This window comes from Zeus faber, assembly GCF_960531495.2.
Source record: "Zeus faber genome assembly, chromosome: 4".
NCBI lineage: Eukaryota > Metazoa > Chordata > Actinopteri > Zeiformes > Zeidae > Zeus > Zeus faber.
The window spans coordinates 17,896,273-17,908,716 of NC_137191.1; the positions used below are offsets into that span (position 1 = coordinate 17,896,273).

At 45.3% G+C, this 12,444-nt stretch overlaps 1 protein-coding gene across 3 annotated transcripts in view; it reads left to right on the forward strand.

The window, feature by feature from the left end:
• Positions 1 to 8,733, forward strand: part of gab1 (GRB2-associated binding protein 1) — a 53,898-nt gene extending 45,165 nt beyond the window's left edge. For 2 of the 3 annotated variants that reach the window (XM_079999327.1, XM_079999329.1), the window contains 7 exons: positions 1,425 to 1,519; positions 1,678 to 1,981; positions 3,423 to 3,515; positions 4,231 to 4,324; positions 4,836 to 4,959; positions 6,466 to 6,594; positions 6,873 to 8,733. In XM_079999327.1, coding sequence (XP_079855453.1) covers positions 1,425 to 1,519; positions 1,678 to 1,981; positions 3,423 to 3,515; positions 4,231 to 4,324; positions 4,836 to 4,959; positions 6,466 to 6,594; positions 6,873 to 7,031 — 998 coding nt within the window. In that variant the 3' untranslated portion in view covers positions 7,032 to 8,733. Of the gene's footprint in view, positions 1 to 1,424; positions 1,520 to 1,677; positions 1,982 to 3,422; positions 3,516 to 4,230; positions 4,325 to 4,835; positions 4,960 to 6,011; positions 6,088 to 6,465; positions 6,595 to 6,872 lie in introns of all 3 variants that reach the window. The other variant, XM_079999328.1, reaches the window with a different exon arrangement.
• Positions 8,734 to 12,444: the final 3,711 nt, after the last annotated feature.

The window sequence follows — 12,444 nt, forward strand, 5'->3', positions numbered from 1 at the left end:
CTAATATATCTAGAACTGTGATGATAGAGGAAACTGCCACCTCATCCAAATTGATATAGATTGTCAGACATATAGAATCCATTCTCTTCCATGCTCTCTCCACTGGCTTTATAATGGCAAACTAATTCCTGAGGTAAAATTAAAGAGTGAGGCCTTTAGTGTGTGAACTCGATTAGCATCAATATATCCATAGATGCATACCAACACACTACTATACAACTTTTGTAGCGCTACTAATGACTTAATTCTCGCTGAGTCAGAAAATGCATGGCCGCACTATACTATACACCCATTCAGCCACAACATTTAAACCACTTACTGGTGAAGTGAATGACATTGCTCATCTCGTTCCAATTGTACCTGTCAAGAGGTGGGATATATTAGGCAGCAAGGGAACAGTCAGTTCTTGAAGTTGATGTGTTGGATCAGGCAAAACGGGCAATTGCAAGCATCTGAGCGACTTTGACAAGGGGCAAATTGTAATGGCTAGACGACTGGATCAGAGCATCTCCAAAATGACAAGTTTTGTGGGGTGTTCCCAGTATTTTCTGCTGTCCCCTTTTTGCTGCTGGAACTATGTAAATTTCCCCGTTGTGGGACTAATAAAGGTTTATCTTATCTTATCTTATCTTATGCAGTGGTTAGTACCTACCAAAAGTGGTCCAAGGAAGGACCACGGTGAACTGGCGATGGGGTCATGGGCGCCCATGGGCTCATTGATGTGCATGGAGAGCCAAGTCTAGCCCATCTGTTCTGATCCAACAGAAGAGCTACTGTAGCAAAAATTGGTGGAAAAAGTTAATGCTGCTCTGATAGAAAGGTGTCAGAACACACAGTGCATCACAGCTTGCTGTGTATGGGGCTGTGTAGCAGCAGACCTGTCAAAGTGTCCATGCTGACCCCTGTCCACCACCGAAAGTGGCTACAATGGGCATGTGAGCATTAGAACTGGACCATGGAGCTATGGAAGAAGGTGGCCCGGTCTGATGAATCACGTTTTCTTCTACATCGTCTGGATGGTCGGGGTTAGGGTCAGATTCCGATCGTGCATCTGTGGGATGTGCTGGAACAACAAGCCTGATCCATGGGGGCCCAACCTCACAATTTACAGAACTTAAAGGATCTGCTGCTAACGTCTTGGTGCCAGATACCACAGGACACCTTCAGAGGTCTTGTGGAGTCCATGCCTCTATGGGTCAAAGCTGTTTTGGCGTCACGAAGGGGACCTACACAATATTAGTGGTTTTATATCAGTGGTGGTTTTAATGTTTTGGCTGATTGGTGTGTGTGTGTATACAGTTTTAGATGTGAATGTTATTATTATTTGTAAATACATATAATATGTTAATGTTTGTTTTGTAATGTAATCAGTGGTTTTTTTTTCTACATTGTTACCTGTGTGTGTCTGTGTGGGTGTCTTGCAGATTTTGGATCCCAAGACTGCTATGATGTTCCCAGGACATTTCCTTCTGACAAGAGCTGTTCTTTTGACTTCAATGAAAGCTTCAACAGCTACTTTGTAAGTGCTGCATTTATGTTATTTTCTAGCTCAGTGGAGGACAAGCTCATAAATCTGCAACTGTCGGGGCTGTGTTTAGTTACAGCTTCATGAATTGTTTGTGTCCGTTTCCTTTTTATTCATTTCTTTTCTGCATGCTTGCCTGTGCTCACACCCAGAAAAACAAAGGTATGATGCCGGTGGGTAGCCAGTCCACTGAGGATGTAGACCAGAACTATGTGCCTATGAATGCAAACTCCCCATCGCACCATCATTCCGGCAGCCTGCCAGAGCCTATGCAAGAGCCCAACTATGTGCCCATGACCCCCGGCACTGTGGAGTTCTCCTCCCTGGGCAAGCAGGTTCCTCCACCTGCCCACATGGGCTTCCGGTCCAGCCCCAAGACCCCTCCTCGCAGACCCATGCTCATAAGTGACTGCCAGCCCCCACCTGTTGACCGTAACCTTAAACCTGACCGTAAAGGTAAGAAAACAATTGTGTGTTAAGAGGGTGGTTTCAAATGTGGCTTACTGGATTCTCCCGGGCACTGGCTGGTGCTCTGTTTCTTGGTTGGCTGACTTGCTTGTGTGTTGTGCTTGTCCCTTCTGCTTCTGTCTGACATAACTCAACCTTATTTACATTTGCTAGCTCATGGTCCCGAAACCTTTTTATACTTTGGCAGTTTTTGGGGCGTCTGAGCTGCGTTGTCAATTGTATTTGTCTAAAGATATTGGAGAAAAGCACCTAGTTAATGTTTAAGTTGTGCTGCGTCTCATCTGTCCGTGACTTGTCCTATATTCACACAACTTAATTCTCTCCTTGTTTTCTTGTGTTGCCCCTTTTGTCCGGTGCCAGCCATATCCCCTTCCTTTCAGCGCACAGTTTCCCTTGTAGAAGGTACCTTTGTGCAAGGTTTAAGAGGCTGTATAGTTTGGGGGTCGGTCCCAATGCCATGGAATGCTCAAAGCTCCCTCAAATAGTCACCTCCATCCCATCCCCATTGTCACTTTTGTCTGAATGGAGCCCTTTGATTGAAGGCCTAATAACAAGGGGAGATACAATGTGGGCAGAGGGAATGCAAAGGCCGGTAGATAAAATGGTGGGTACTATAAACCCGAAGCTAGAGTATTGTCACCTTGACGCGACAACTTAAACACTATATAATTATAGAATTACACACATAGGGTGTTATCTCAGATTTTCCCTCTCTAGATCCAGACTAGATTTTTAAAAAGCTGACACGACACAATATTTCGATTTTTAATGTCCTTCATTTCGTACGTGTTTTTTCTCAACCATGAGCCATGCCAAATATCACCCAACTTCTCTAACCCAAACAAACAGTGCTGTCTGGGTTCATCTTTTGTCCCCTCAGCATTATGAATGTGTGTGTTTATTTTTCATGGTAAAGGTTGAAAAATGACTGACTGTTTTTTTGGCTTTCTTAAATGGGATTCCACTGTGGGTAGCTGGAGTTTAAACTGATGTCAACGTTATTACTACGTTCTTCCTAATCTATTTCATGTTCTCTTCTTTCCTCGCTGTTCCAACACAGCTTGTAATGCACGTGCTTTGGCAAAATTCAGCCATCTTAGTGAAAGAGGCCTCATTGCATGCAATAAAATGCATGCTTGCGTCATTTTGCATCTGCTGTCACTGTGTGTTCTCTTGAGGCGGTCAGGGGAGTGTGTGTGTGTGTGTGTGTGTGTGTGTGTGTGTGTGTGTGTGTGTGTGTGTGTGTGTGTGTGTGTGTGTGTGTGTGTGTGTGTGTGTGTGTGTGTGTGTGTGTGTATGTGTGTGTGTCGACGTTTGTTGTGGAGCAGTCTTTGGCTTTGCATGGCAAGGACTGGGGTGTTAATACGGTTACATTTTTTTTGATTCTCCAAAAATGTCATAATAAGTCAAGTTTTCTTTCACCAATCAGGTCAGAGTCCTAAAATAATAAGAGCAAAAAGTGTTGGTTTAGAACGAACCGACTCTCAAACCGTAGGTGAATTTCCAAGGGGACGACGCAAGGGTAGGTACTTGAAGCCGGCAACGCATTGTATCATTGTATGTTTCAAGCATCTTTCATTCTTCAACTGGTCCAAACTTTATGTCAGCGTTCATATGGTAGTTCGGGTGCAGTCTGAAACAGCTCTCATCCATGGTGAACAAAGGAGACAAATCAGTTCTTGGAATTTTTGTTTAAATCACAGTTAATTTCATGGGGAGGGGACGGGAACTTAATCACTCATTTATGAGACATACTGTAGAAACACTCAAGTTATTATCTTGTCTCAAGCTTTGTCCTTGTGTTTTTGCGTCTTATCTAAAGGTTTCTTTGTTGTTATTGGCATTGTTTGATAGATAAAGCGTTGCCCTGCGTAAATAGCTTTTCTGCACTTGATTAATGAGACTGTAATATTAGTTCCACATAGACATTCTGCATGGTGTATGTCTGTTGTTGGTATAGTTGATAAACAAAATACAGTAATATTTGTTTAAATTCATCCTATTGGACACCACTGCAGCTGGCTTATGTTTTGCATTTTATAGTTAAAATCGTTACTCTTACAACATGCAATATATTTTATTTTGATTTCAAATACAAGAAACCGATCATTCGCACACAATAATGAAATGCATGTCCAAAGGGAAGCCGTTGGGCTGCCGAGCGTGTCGTTCTTCTGTCATGTGAATTGCCTGTCGTTAGGTGTTATTGACGGTGGGTGTGTGTGTCGCTCCTACAGGAAAACCAGCGCCCCTGGAGATTAAACCATTGCCAGAGTGGGAGGAGCCCTGTGCGCCCGTACGCTCGCCTGTCACGCGCTCATTCGCTCGGGAGTAAGTGTCAAAAATCCATATTGCATTTCACATTCAGCGTAGTGCCTGTGACCTTAGAGTTGTAGTCACCCCCTCCCCCATGCATTACTTTAGTTACTTCATAACCCGTCCAAGTAGCATTGTGTGTAGAGCTATGTCTGGGGTTTGCAATAGGTTGGGGAGCTGCAACACAATACCAATGCATTTGTTGGCTCGTGAAGGACGGTTTATTTCTATGGCTTCTTCTTCTGTCATTTCTCAAGCTGGAGGGACTCCTCTGGCGGCCATGTTATATAGCAGCCGGACAGGCAAATGGATATGTTTCTGTTTCACCTTGTGTTCCCTAGAGGTGATGTGTGTGTGTGTGTGTGTGTGTGTGTGTGTGTGTGTGTGTGTGTGTGTGTGTGTGTGTGTGTGTGTGTGTGTGTGTGTGTGTGTGTGTGTGTGTGTGTGTGTGTGTGTGTGTACGTACGCGCCCACACATGCCGAAGTACTTGAAAGTCAGTATGTAAATATTATGAATGCTGCTCAGCCCTTCTAGGTTTCCCATGCCTCTGAGACCCCCGTCAGTGCATAGCACGGCCTCCAGCACTGACTCCGAGGACTGTGATGAGCATTATGTAGCCATGCTCCCTAATATGTCAACAGATGAACCAGTATGTAACACACAACTATCTCCTCATCTTAACAGGTTGCATGACAATTTTATTTCCAACATCTTTGCAAAATCACCATACATTTTAAGCTACAATCACAACTTAAATGGTAAATTGTATTTAAGAAATATTGTTGTTTTTTTTGTTGTTTTTTTTTAACTACTAGACATAAATGAAAGTACAGTAGATATTTTCACTACTTTTGAGTCTTTGAGTTACCACCGATATACTGTCTATGCCACTGGGCCACATAATATAAGCTGCCTGTTAAAGTCCCATTTACAATGCAAAAGTCTTAAGAGGCCAAAATATCTTTGTTTGCTCTTTTCAAGTAAGAAATATTCAGCTGCAATCCCAATGCCACTTCCAATCATTTCCATAGTAGTTTCTTAGTAAAGAAATACTGCAGAGGGGCTCCTCACCACTGCACACATCTCTCTCCTTGGCCTTGTTTTTACTTTCTGCTTTGCCTTCTCCTGCTTCTGTTGCTCCTTCCTTTCCTTTAGGTACACTGTTCTCTGGGGGAAAAACACATCCTTTTTTGCTAGATAAATACGCTTACTGTAGTTCTAAAGATCCCTTCTCTTATTGATTGGCAATTTGCGATCCGTGTTTTCTACTGTTTGGAGTCATTTGGCGATGTCGATTTGGAACGGATCGAAACAGCGACGTGCGATTCCAGGTGTTAATAGCTGAAGCGCAAGGATCTCTCATACACTGTACCGATGAGGGGTTCTCTCTAGTACAGTTTGTGTATTAATGTAACACCTTCTTACTCGGATGCCATTAAACATTACCTTTTTCCTCCCCAATATATGTCTTGACATCCTCTATTGACTTCCTCTTCTTCCTGTGTATCACTCATGACATTACTTTCTTCTTTCTTCCATAGTCCTTCCGTTTTTTCCGGCATCGTCCCATCATCTTTTCCTTTCCCCGTTTTTTTATTTTGTTTTTTCTTCCTTTTCTTTTCTTCTCCTGACCGTCTGCTCTCCTTTCCTTTCTTTTGGTTCCTTTTCCTTGCCACCGTTTCCTTCTCACTGTGTGCGTAGAGAGGAGTCCTTCTACTGCACTGTCCCCATCACCCCTGTAAAGAGGGAGGTGGAGGAACTTGACACCGTAGAGGAGGTGAGCAGGGTTGCCAGCGTAGGCATGCATGGGCTGCTGCGACGTTAGTGTGTAAAGGAATGCCACTTTCAAATATGTTAGCTCACGAGGAGTGGAGGAACACTGACCGTACGCTCAGTCAACCCTACACGCAAGATGGACCTGCAGGAAGTCCACATGAGTTTAACTCTTAACCTCAATGAATTCAAAAATTTTTGTCACCATCCTAGCTCTAATATTCCCACTCACTCAGTTCCGACTTTAGAATTAACACGACTAATGTGTGTGTTTTTTTTATTTTTATTGTTAATTACATTTTTTTTTTTTCCAAGTCTTGATGCGCCCCCTACTCACTCGACCGCGCATACCAATTTAATTCTCCTGCTGCTGAATTTGTAGAACATGAAGCTCGGCACGCCCAAGACGGCGGATGGCGGAAGCAGTCCCGTGGTGAAGCCAAAGGAAGAGAAACAGGTGGAGTACCTAGACCTGGACCTGGACCCCAGCAAGTCCACCCCGCCTAGGAAGGTAGGACGCTCCTTCAGCATCCTCACTCGTCACACGTTTCACGCTTCTTCATATCAAGGACTTTTAATTTGATACACATCAGGCCACGTGCCCCATTTGATACGATTTTGTGTTTCTCAGATTTAATTAAGTCTGAGATGGTTTTTTATTCTCATATATAATCCAGTCCGAACTTCCCTATCGGTCAATAATATCATTAGGGAGATGTCGGTGAAACTACGATGAAAACATTCATTATTGTACGTTCTCTGATGGCGGTCATGATCTTTCTGCTGCAGAAGAAAAGCAATGGAACCGGCATGGCAGCATCAGACGAGCGCGTGGATTACGTGGTTGTGGACCAGCAGAGAACACAAGCCCTGAAGAGCACCCGGGAGGCCTGGAACGATGGACGCCAGTCCACGGAGACGGACGCTCCCGCCAAGGGACCCAAGTGATCCCACTTGCTTCTGAAACGCCGCCGGCCCTCGGGCAGCACAGCTAACGTGTGGCCCCCCGATATGAATTCGGGCACGGCTGTCTGTCGGGGGCCGGTGGAGCTCCACCGGACTGTCTTTAGTCTCCGCAGCTCTCGGGCCACGGACAGACACGCTGCCCCTAGCGGTAGGATGGGATTTGGGCCAGGAATAAGCTGTATGCAGTATTGAAGCAGGTGGAAGGACGGACCTGGCTTCTGCTTTGGAGTTTAACAAACTCATGAATGAAATCTTAACGCTCACTTGGCCATCTGTTGGGTTTTCTGTCAGGGCCCCTTTTCTCTGGAGGACCACTGGAGGAAGCAGCACATTTCTCAAATTAAGCTGTTGGATTCTTTTTTTTTATCCGAGAGTGTCGGGGTGAAAAACGAACACAATATATAAGTCGATATGAAACTGTCCTGCGAAGGCTGTGAGATTTAAATGATTGAAGGCCTTCCGTGAATACTAGTGCGTTCAGTGTTCAGCGCTACAATTGATCCACATTCAACGATACAAAGTTGTGCTGAAACAGATCTCCAATCACTGATTTTTGGAAATGTCCAGAAATGTCCAAGTAAAAATGTATCATCGTTCCTGTGGATCTCTAGTCACAACCGGGTATAATTGGGGTGGGGGTTAATTGCAAAAGTCAGTCGAAATGAATTAAATGCAACTAAGTGCTCAGTAAAAGCTTTGGATTAACTCAAAGCTTCATTTAATCCACTGACATGTTTTTTTTTGTTTTGTTTTGTTTTGTTTTTTTTCTTTCTAGGTTGAAAATGCTTCAATTTTTGAGAAAAAGAAGTGCAGAGACAGTGTATAAAAGTGTTATGTACATAAACAAAAAAGTGTCCTTTATTTGTACGGAATATCTAGAGTGTTCTCTTCGGCATGTGGATTCTGCAGGGTGGAATCCTGTGCGCGTCTCGTGGCGGTGGTTTCAGGAGCTGTGAGAAAGGAATTAATTACTGTGAGTTTTCAAAGGAAAGTGGAAGGCTTTCTCTAAGTGATGTACAGGTATCAAACTTATGTGAGAGGCATAAAATCAGGTACTTATTTTGAAAATGCATACTAACTCAGCTGTCCGTTTCTAATTTATTATTTTTTCTAGTTATTTCACGGGGGTGGATTTCCCCCATCCACAGCTCACTCAGTGTTCTTATTCCACGCGGACTACGTCCTTAGAGAGTGACAGAAATGGACAACCACGGGTCAGTTAAGTTTCAGAAGGTTTTTTTTTTTTTTGTTTGTTTTTTTTGTTTGTTTGTTTCTCCCCTTTTCATCCTTTCTCCACTAAGGTTTTAATTTATTTCAATTGGAGCGACATACATTCTTGGTTAATTATTTGACTTTGTTTGACCATAAGTTAAATGAATGCGTCTCTTATAAATACAGAGTTTCTTTTTCTGAATACGTTTCAGCCTTACTAACCTTTCCACTCTCAACCACACGTCCCAAGCATCTGTTACCACAGAGATACGACTCTTCGCTGTATATATTTTGCTATCAGCTACTCAAGCATGTAGTACTTATACTGAAAACTGTGCCTACTATGTCAACTTCATAATACATTTTTCCTTGTTGCAGTTTAGTTGTGATGTGGACTGCAAAACTGATTATGTTTTACCTTTTTTAATGAATCAAGAGAAACGTGTTGATTTTAAAGTGGACTAAATAAAAATTCAACATCTAATGTGTCATATGCTTCCTTTCTGCCTGCACTTGTGCGTGTGTGTTAATGTCTTTTTTTTTTTTAATCAGGGTCTACTATCGTTAAAAAATCCTTTCATACAATTAAGAAAGAGACTCAAAAGAAAAAAAAGCTGCAAGCACAGAGCAGTTATTTCTTGAATGGTTGTTGCGCTTTTCTTATCTCGTTTGGGACCCATTGATGATATTCTATACTATTACAAATACAGTATTTATCTCGCAACAGATTCGATTAATCGCATCATTTTAACAAGTTTCTACAATATAGGCAATGTTGCAGCTGAGGGACGTTAACATTGAGACGGGAGGTTTTATTACATTTCCCTATTACGGAAAGCTACACACATTCGTATCGGTTGGATTTAAATGCATCGCTTCATCGGGGGCATGGGAAATGGAAAGGGGTGTCTGCTGGTCCTTTTTAAAAGTCCCTTTTACAAATTTCACGTTCCATCTTATCAGGCCAGGTCTAGGGAATTAATCATCTCCCAATTATTTCTGGAAATTCTAAAAGTTTTTTATTTTTATTATTGTGTATTTATTCATTGTGGGTTTTTTTATTATTATTATTATTATTATTATTATTATTTACAATGCGATCCGATCGCATTGTAAATAATAATAATAATAATAATAATAATAATAATAATATGTCCTCAGCATGACAACTAGAAATGTCCAGACCCATTTTAGTCATGGATCCAGACAGTGTTTACAGCGCATGCAGAGTGAATGCCATTGTGGTCCTTCGACTGTCCACCAGGTGGCGCTGCCGCCCGAGGAACCGCGCTGTCTGCGGCTCTCCCCAGACGCCGCAGCCCGGCGCAGCGCCCCCCCCCCCCCCCCCCCTCCTCGGCGTCCCGACGACAGCGCTGCGGCGCCTCCGGAAGCCGATGAATCCCCCCCCTTGGGACGTTTCCAAAACAAACTTTACTTTCAAGGCGCTGCCTCTCGAAAAGCCACGTGCCCGGAATGTTCATTTTTCCGCGTAATTGCCGAGGAGTCTAAATGAGGCCATATTGGAATAATAATAATATTAAAGGTAATGAATTTGGGTTTTAATGTCAGGAGACCCAACAGGATTTATTTGCTCTCGCCTGGTTTTAATTAGCAGTTGGGGGTCTTCTCGATGGGAACAGGCGATCCCCCTCGGCCGACCTGAGTAGGCGTCATTATTCTTTATTTCTAAAAAAAAAAAACATTTTTGGCAAACCGTGTTTAGCTCTCACCGGGACTCTGCTGACGCCATCCGGCAGCAGCGCATGGGCTTCCAGCACGTCGCATAACCCTTTCCCATAATATCATCGTCCGCTTGCCCAGGGCTGCCGCCCGTGGCCGGGACTTGTGCCGCGCCCACTTTAATGGGCGTCTTAACGTTTACTCAACGTGTTGTCCTTTTCGCGTGGCAAAGAATGATTTATCGTTCGCCATTTGTTTATTACCATCGCGGTCGGCGGGGCACAGGCCTTTGCCGGCTTTGCAGGAGCCACCATAGAACCCAAACGGGACAAATCGGTGTTACTGCCGCGGGAACCTGTGATAAACACCGGCGCCCTTGTTCCGTCACAGATTGACGCGACCCCCGCCGTGGAGGTCTCCACCTCCCCGTCGGGCGTACGCGACGCGCGGCCCGACGCGCGGGTTCTGGCGGAGCCATTTATCTCACCACATAAATTGCCGCCCGCCCCATCACCGGGTGGAGCCCGAGCCGTCGGCGTCGGCTCCTCGGCGTCGGCCCCCCGCTGGTGGTTGACAGCGTGGCGATGTGGGCGCTGCGGGCGCTGCCTGCGCTGTTTCCCGTTCTGCAGGAGATACGCGCGACGTGACCTGTTGTGTCAGACGGGCTGCGCGGTGTTCTGCCCCGTGGATGAACCTCCATGTAGGCCAAGGGTTCCAGCCCCCGCCCACCCCGGCTACCTCTTAAGTCATACCTCATTCAATCTGAGAAACCCACGTTTTCATTTCTTTCTTTCTTTCTTTCTTTGTATCATTTTTTCCCAGCGGCCGCCGCTCGCTTTTTATCCGACTTGGCTCCATTTTCACGGCGGAGAGAGAGAGAGAGAGAGAGAGAGAGCAAGGTTTTTAGGGCAGGCGATGTAACATTAATATCATTTATATTGTGGCATGCTGTAAAATCAGGTTGATTTTGTTGCAGTTTCTGGTTGAACTAACAGTCCGTCAGAATTGTCGAGCAATATTTCGAATTTTAGGGAAACATCGCCCTGAATGGTCCAAGGCCTCGCGACCGGCGATCGCAAAGAAATAAAGGACGGCGTTATCCGGTTGAGCGGCCGCTTCGCGTTTGTTCCGAGCGCCCTTCCTCTTCTTCGTCCGTCCGTCCTTTGTGCCTGACGGACCTTTACATAAGTGGCGGTGTCGCGGTCCCCGGCTTCGGTGCCGGGGCTAATAGAATAATTATGAGCCGGAGTGAAAGGCGGTTCTTCGGTTTAAGAGAGATATTGCGGCCTCGGCGGCAGACGGCCCCTGGCTCGGACGTCTGCCCGCGTTGGGGGGAGCGGTGAATACCCAGGCCTGCGACCCTGGGACACGCCCCAAACATAGTGCCGCGCTGCCAGCCTCCCCAGTCTGCCCGTCTGAGCCGCCCAGGACATATCACCTGGAACACCATTTGCCATTGTTTTCTTTGCGCCAGCTTTTGCGCGTGTACGTCCCCGGTCGGGTGTTTATGTGCGTGTGTTTTGTTTTGTTTTTTGGTCTTGTCCGGTGGCCAGACGACCGCATTAAACAAGCGACAGGATGTTGGACCCTCTCTTGTGTGCTTCTCTATCTGTAGCCTGAAGTTATACTCAGCGGCGCGCATGCCCGCGTGTTGGCATCCTGAATCTCTTGACGCCTACGGTTAAGCTTCTCTCTCTACAGGGCTGTGTGGACGTGGGTTTAGATTTACAACTGCTTCCCACATCCATCTTGCGGATTGAACTAACAAATCAGCCGACTACCCGGGCCCCGATTCTTTGCCCATATGCCCATCTGGAGACTCTTACCGCCTCACACGTTTCACACACATCAGCGCTGAGCGAGTCAAGGACCCAGCTCTTCCTTCTTCTTTGGTCACTTTCGACAAAAGAACAATTTCTACTTTCCCCCCCCCCCCCCCCCCCCAACTTAAACTTCCAACTGTTTTTCAGGCAAGCGGCACATGCCTTGAGTTGCGCGGTTTCACCCTGGCCTCCGTGCACTTTCTTATTTGAAGCGCGATGAAACGGCACATTGAGTGTGGGAATAAAACGCCAAATCCCGTATACATTCCTATGACGACCAAGCCAATGGGCCGTTTGGAGTGTTTTTTTCCCCAAAACCGGAGGCTCGTCTTCGCAGCCCGACACTTACCACCGCGGATATAAAACAGAACAGCACGCAAATAAAAACTCCACTTTTCAGTAATGATAGCTTTTGGACTCCAATATGAGAGTAACCATCTTCTGCCTCGTCTAATACCTATTATCCAGCCTCACCTTACCTTCACCTGTATACCGACTTCATTGTGTGCGCCACATCCCGGCTTCGCCTTTGTCGCGGCAGCCAAAAGAGCCTGTGTGAGTGATTTTCAAAACCAATCTTTCTTTCACCGAGGCCGGCTCTGATGAGATTTAACAGAAGGGTTAAGACTTTGTGTGTGTGTGTGTGTGTGTGTGTGTGTGTGTGTGTGTGTGTGTGTGTG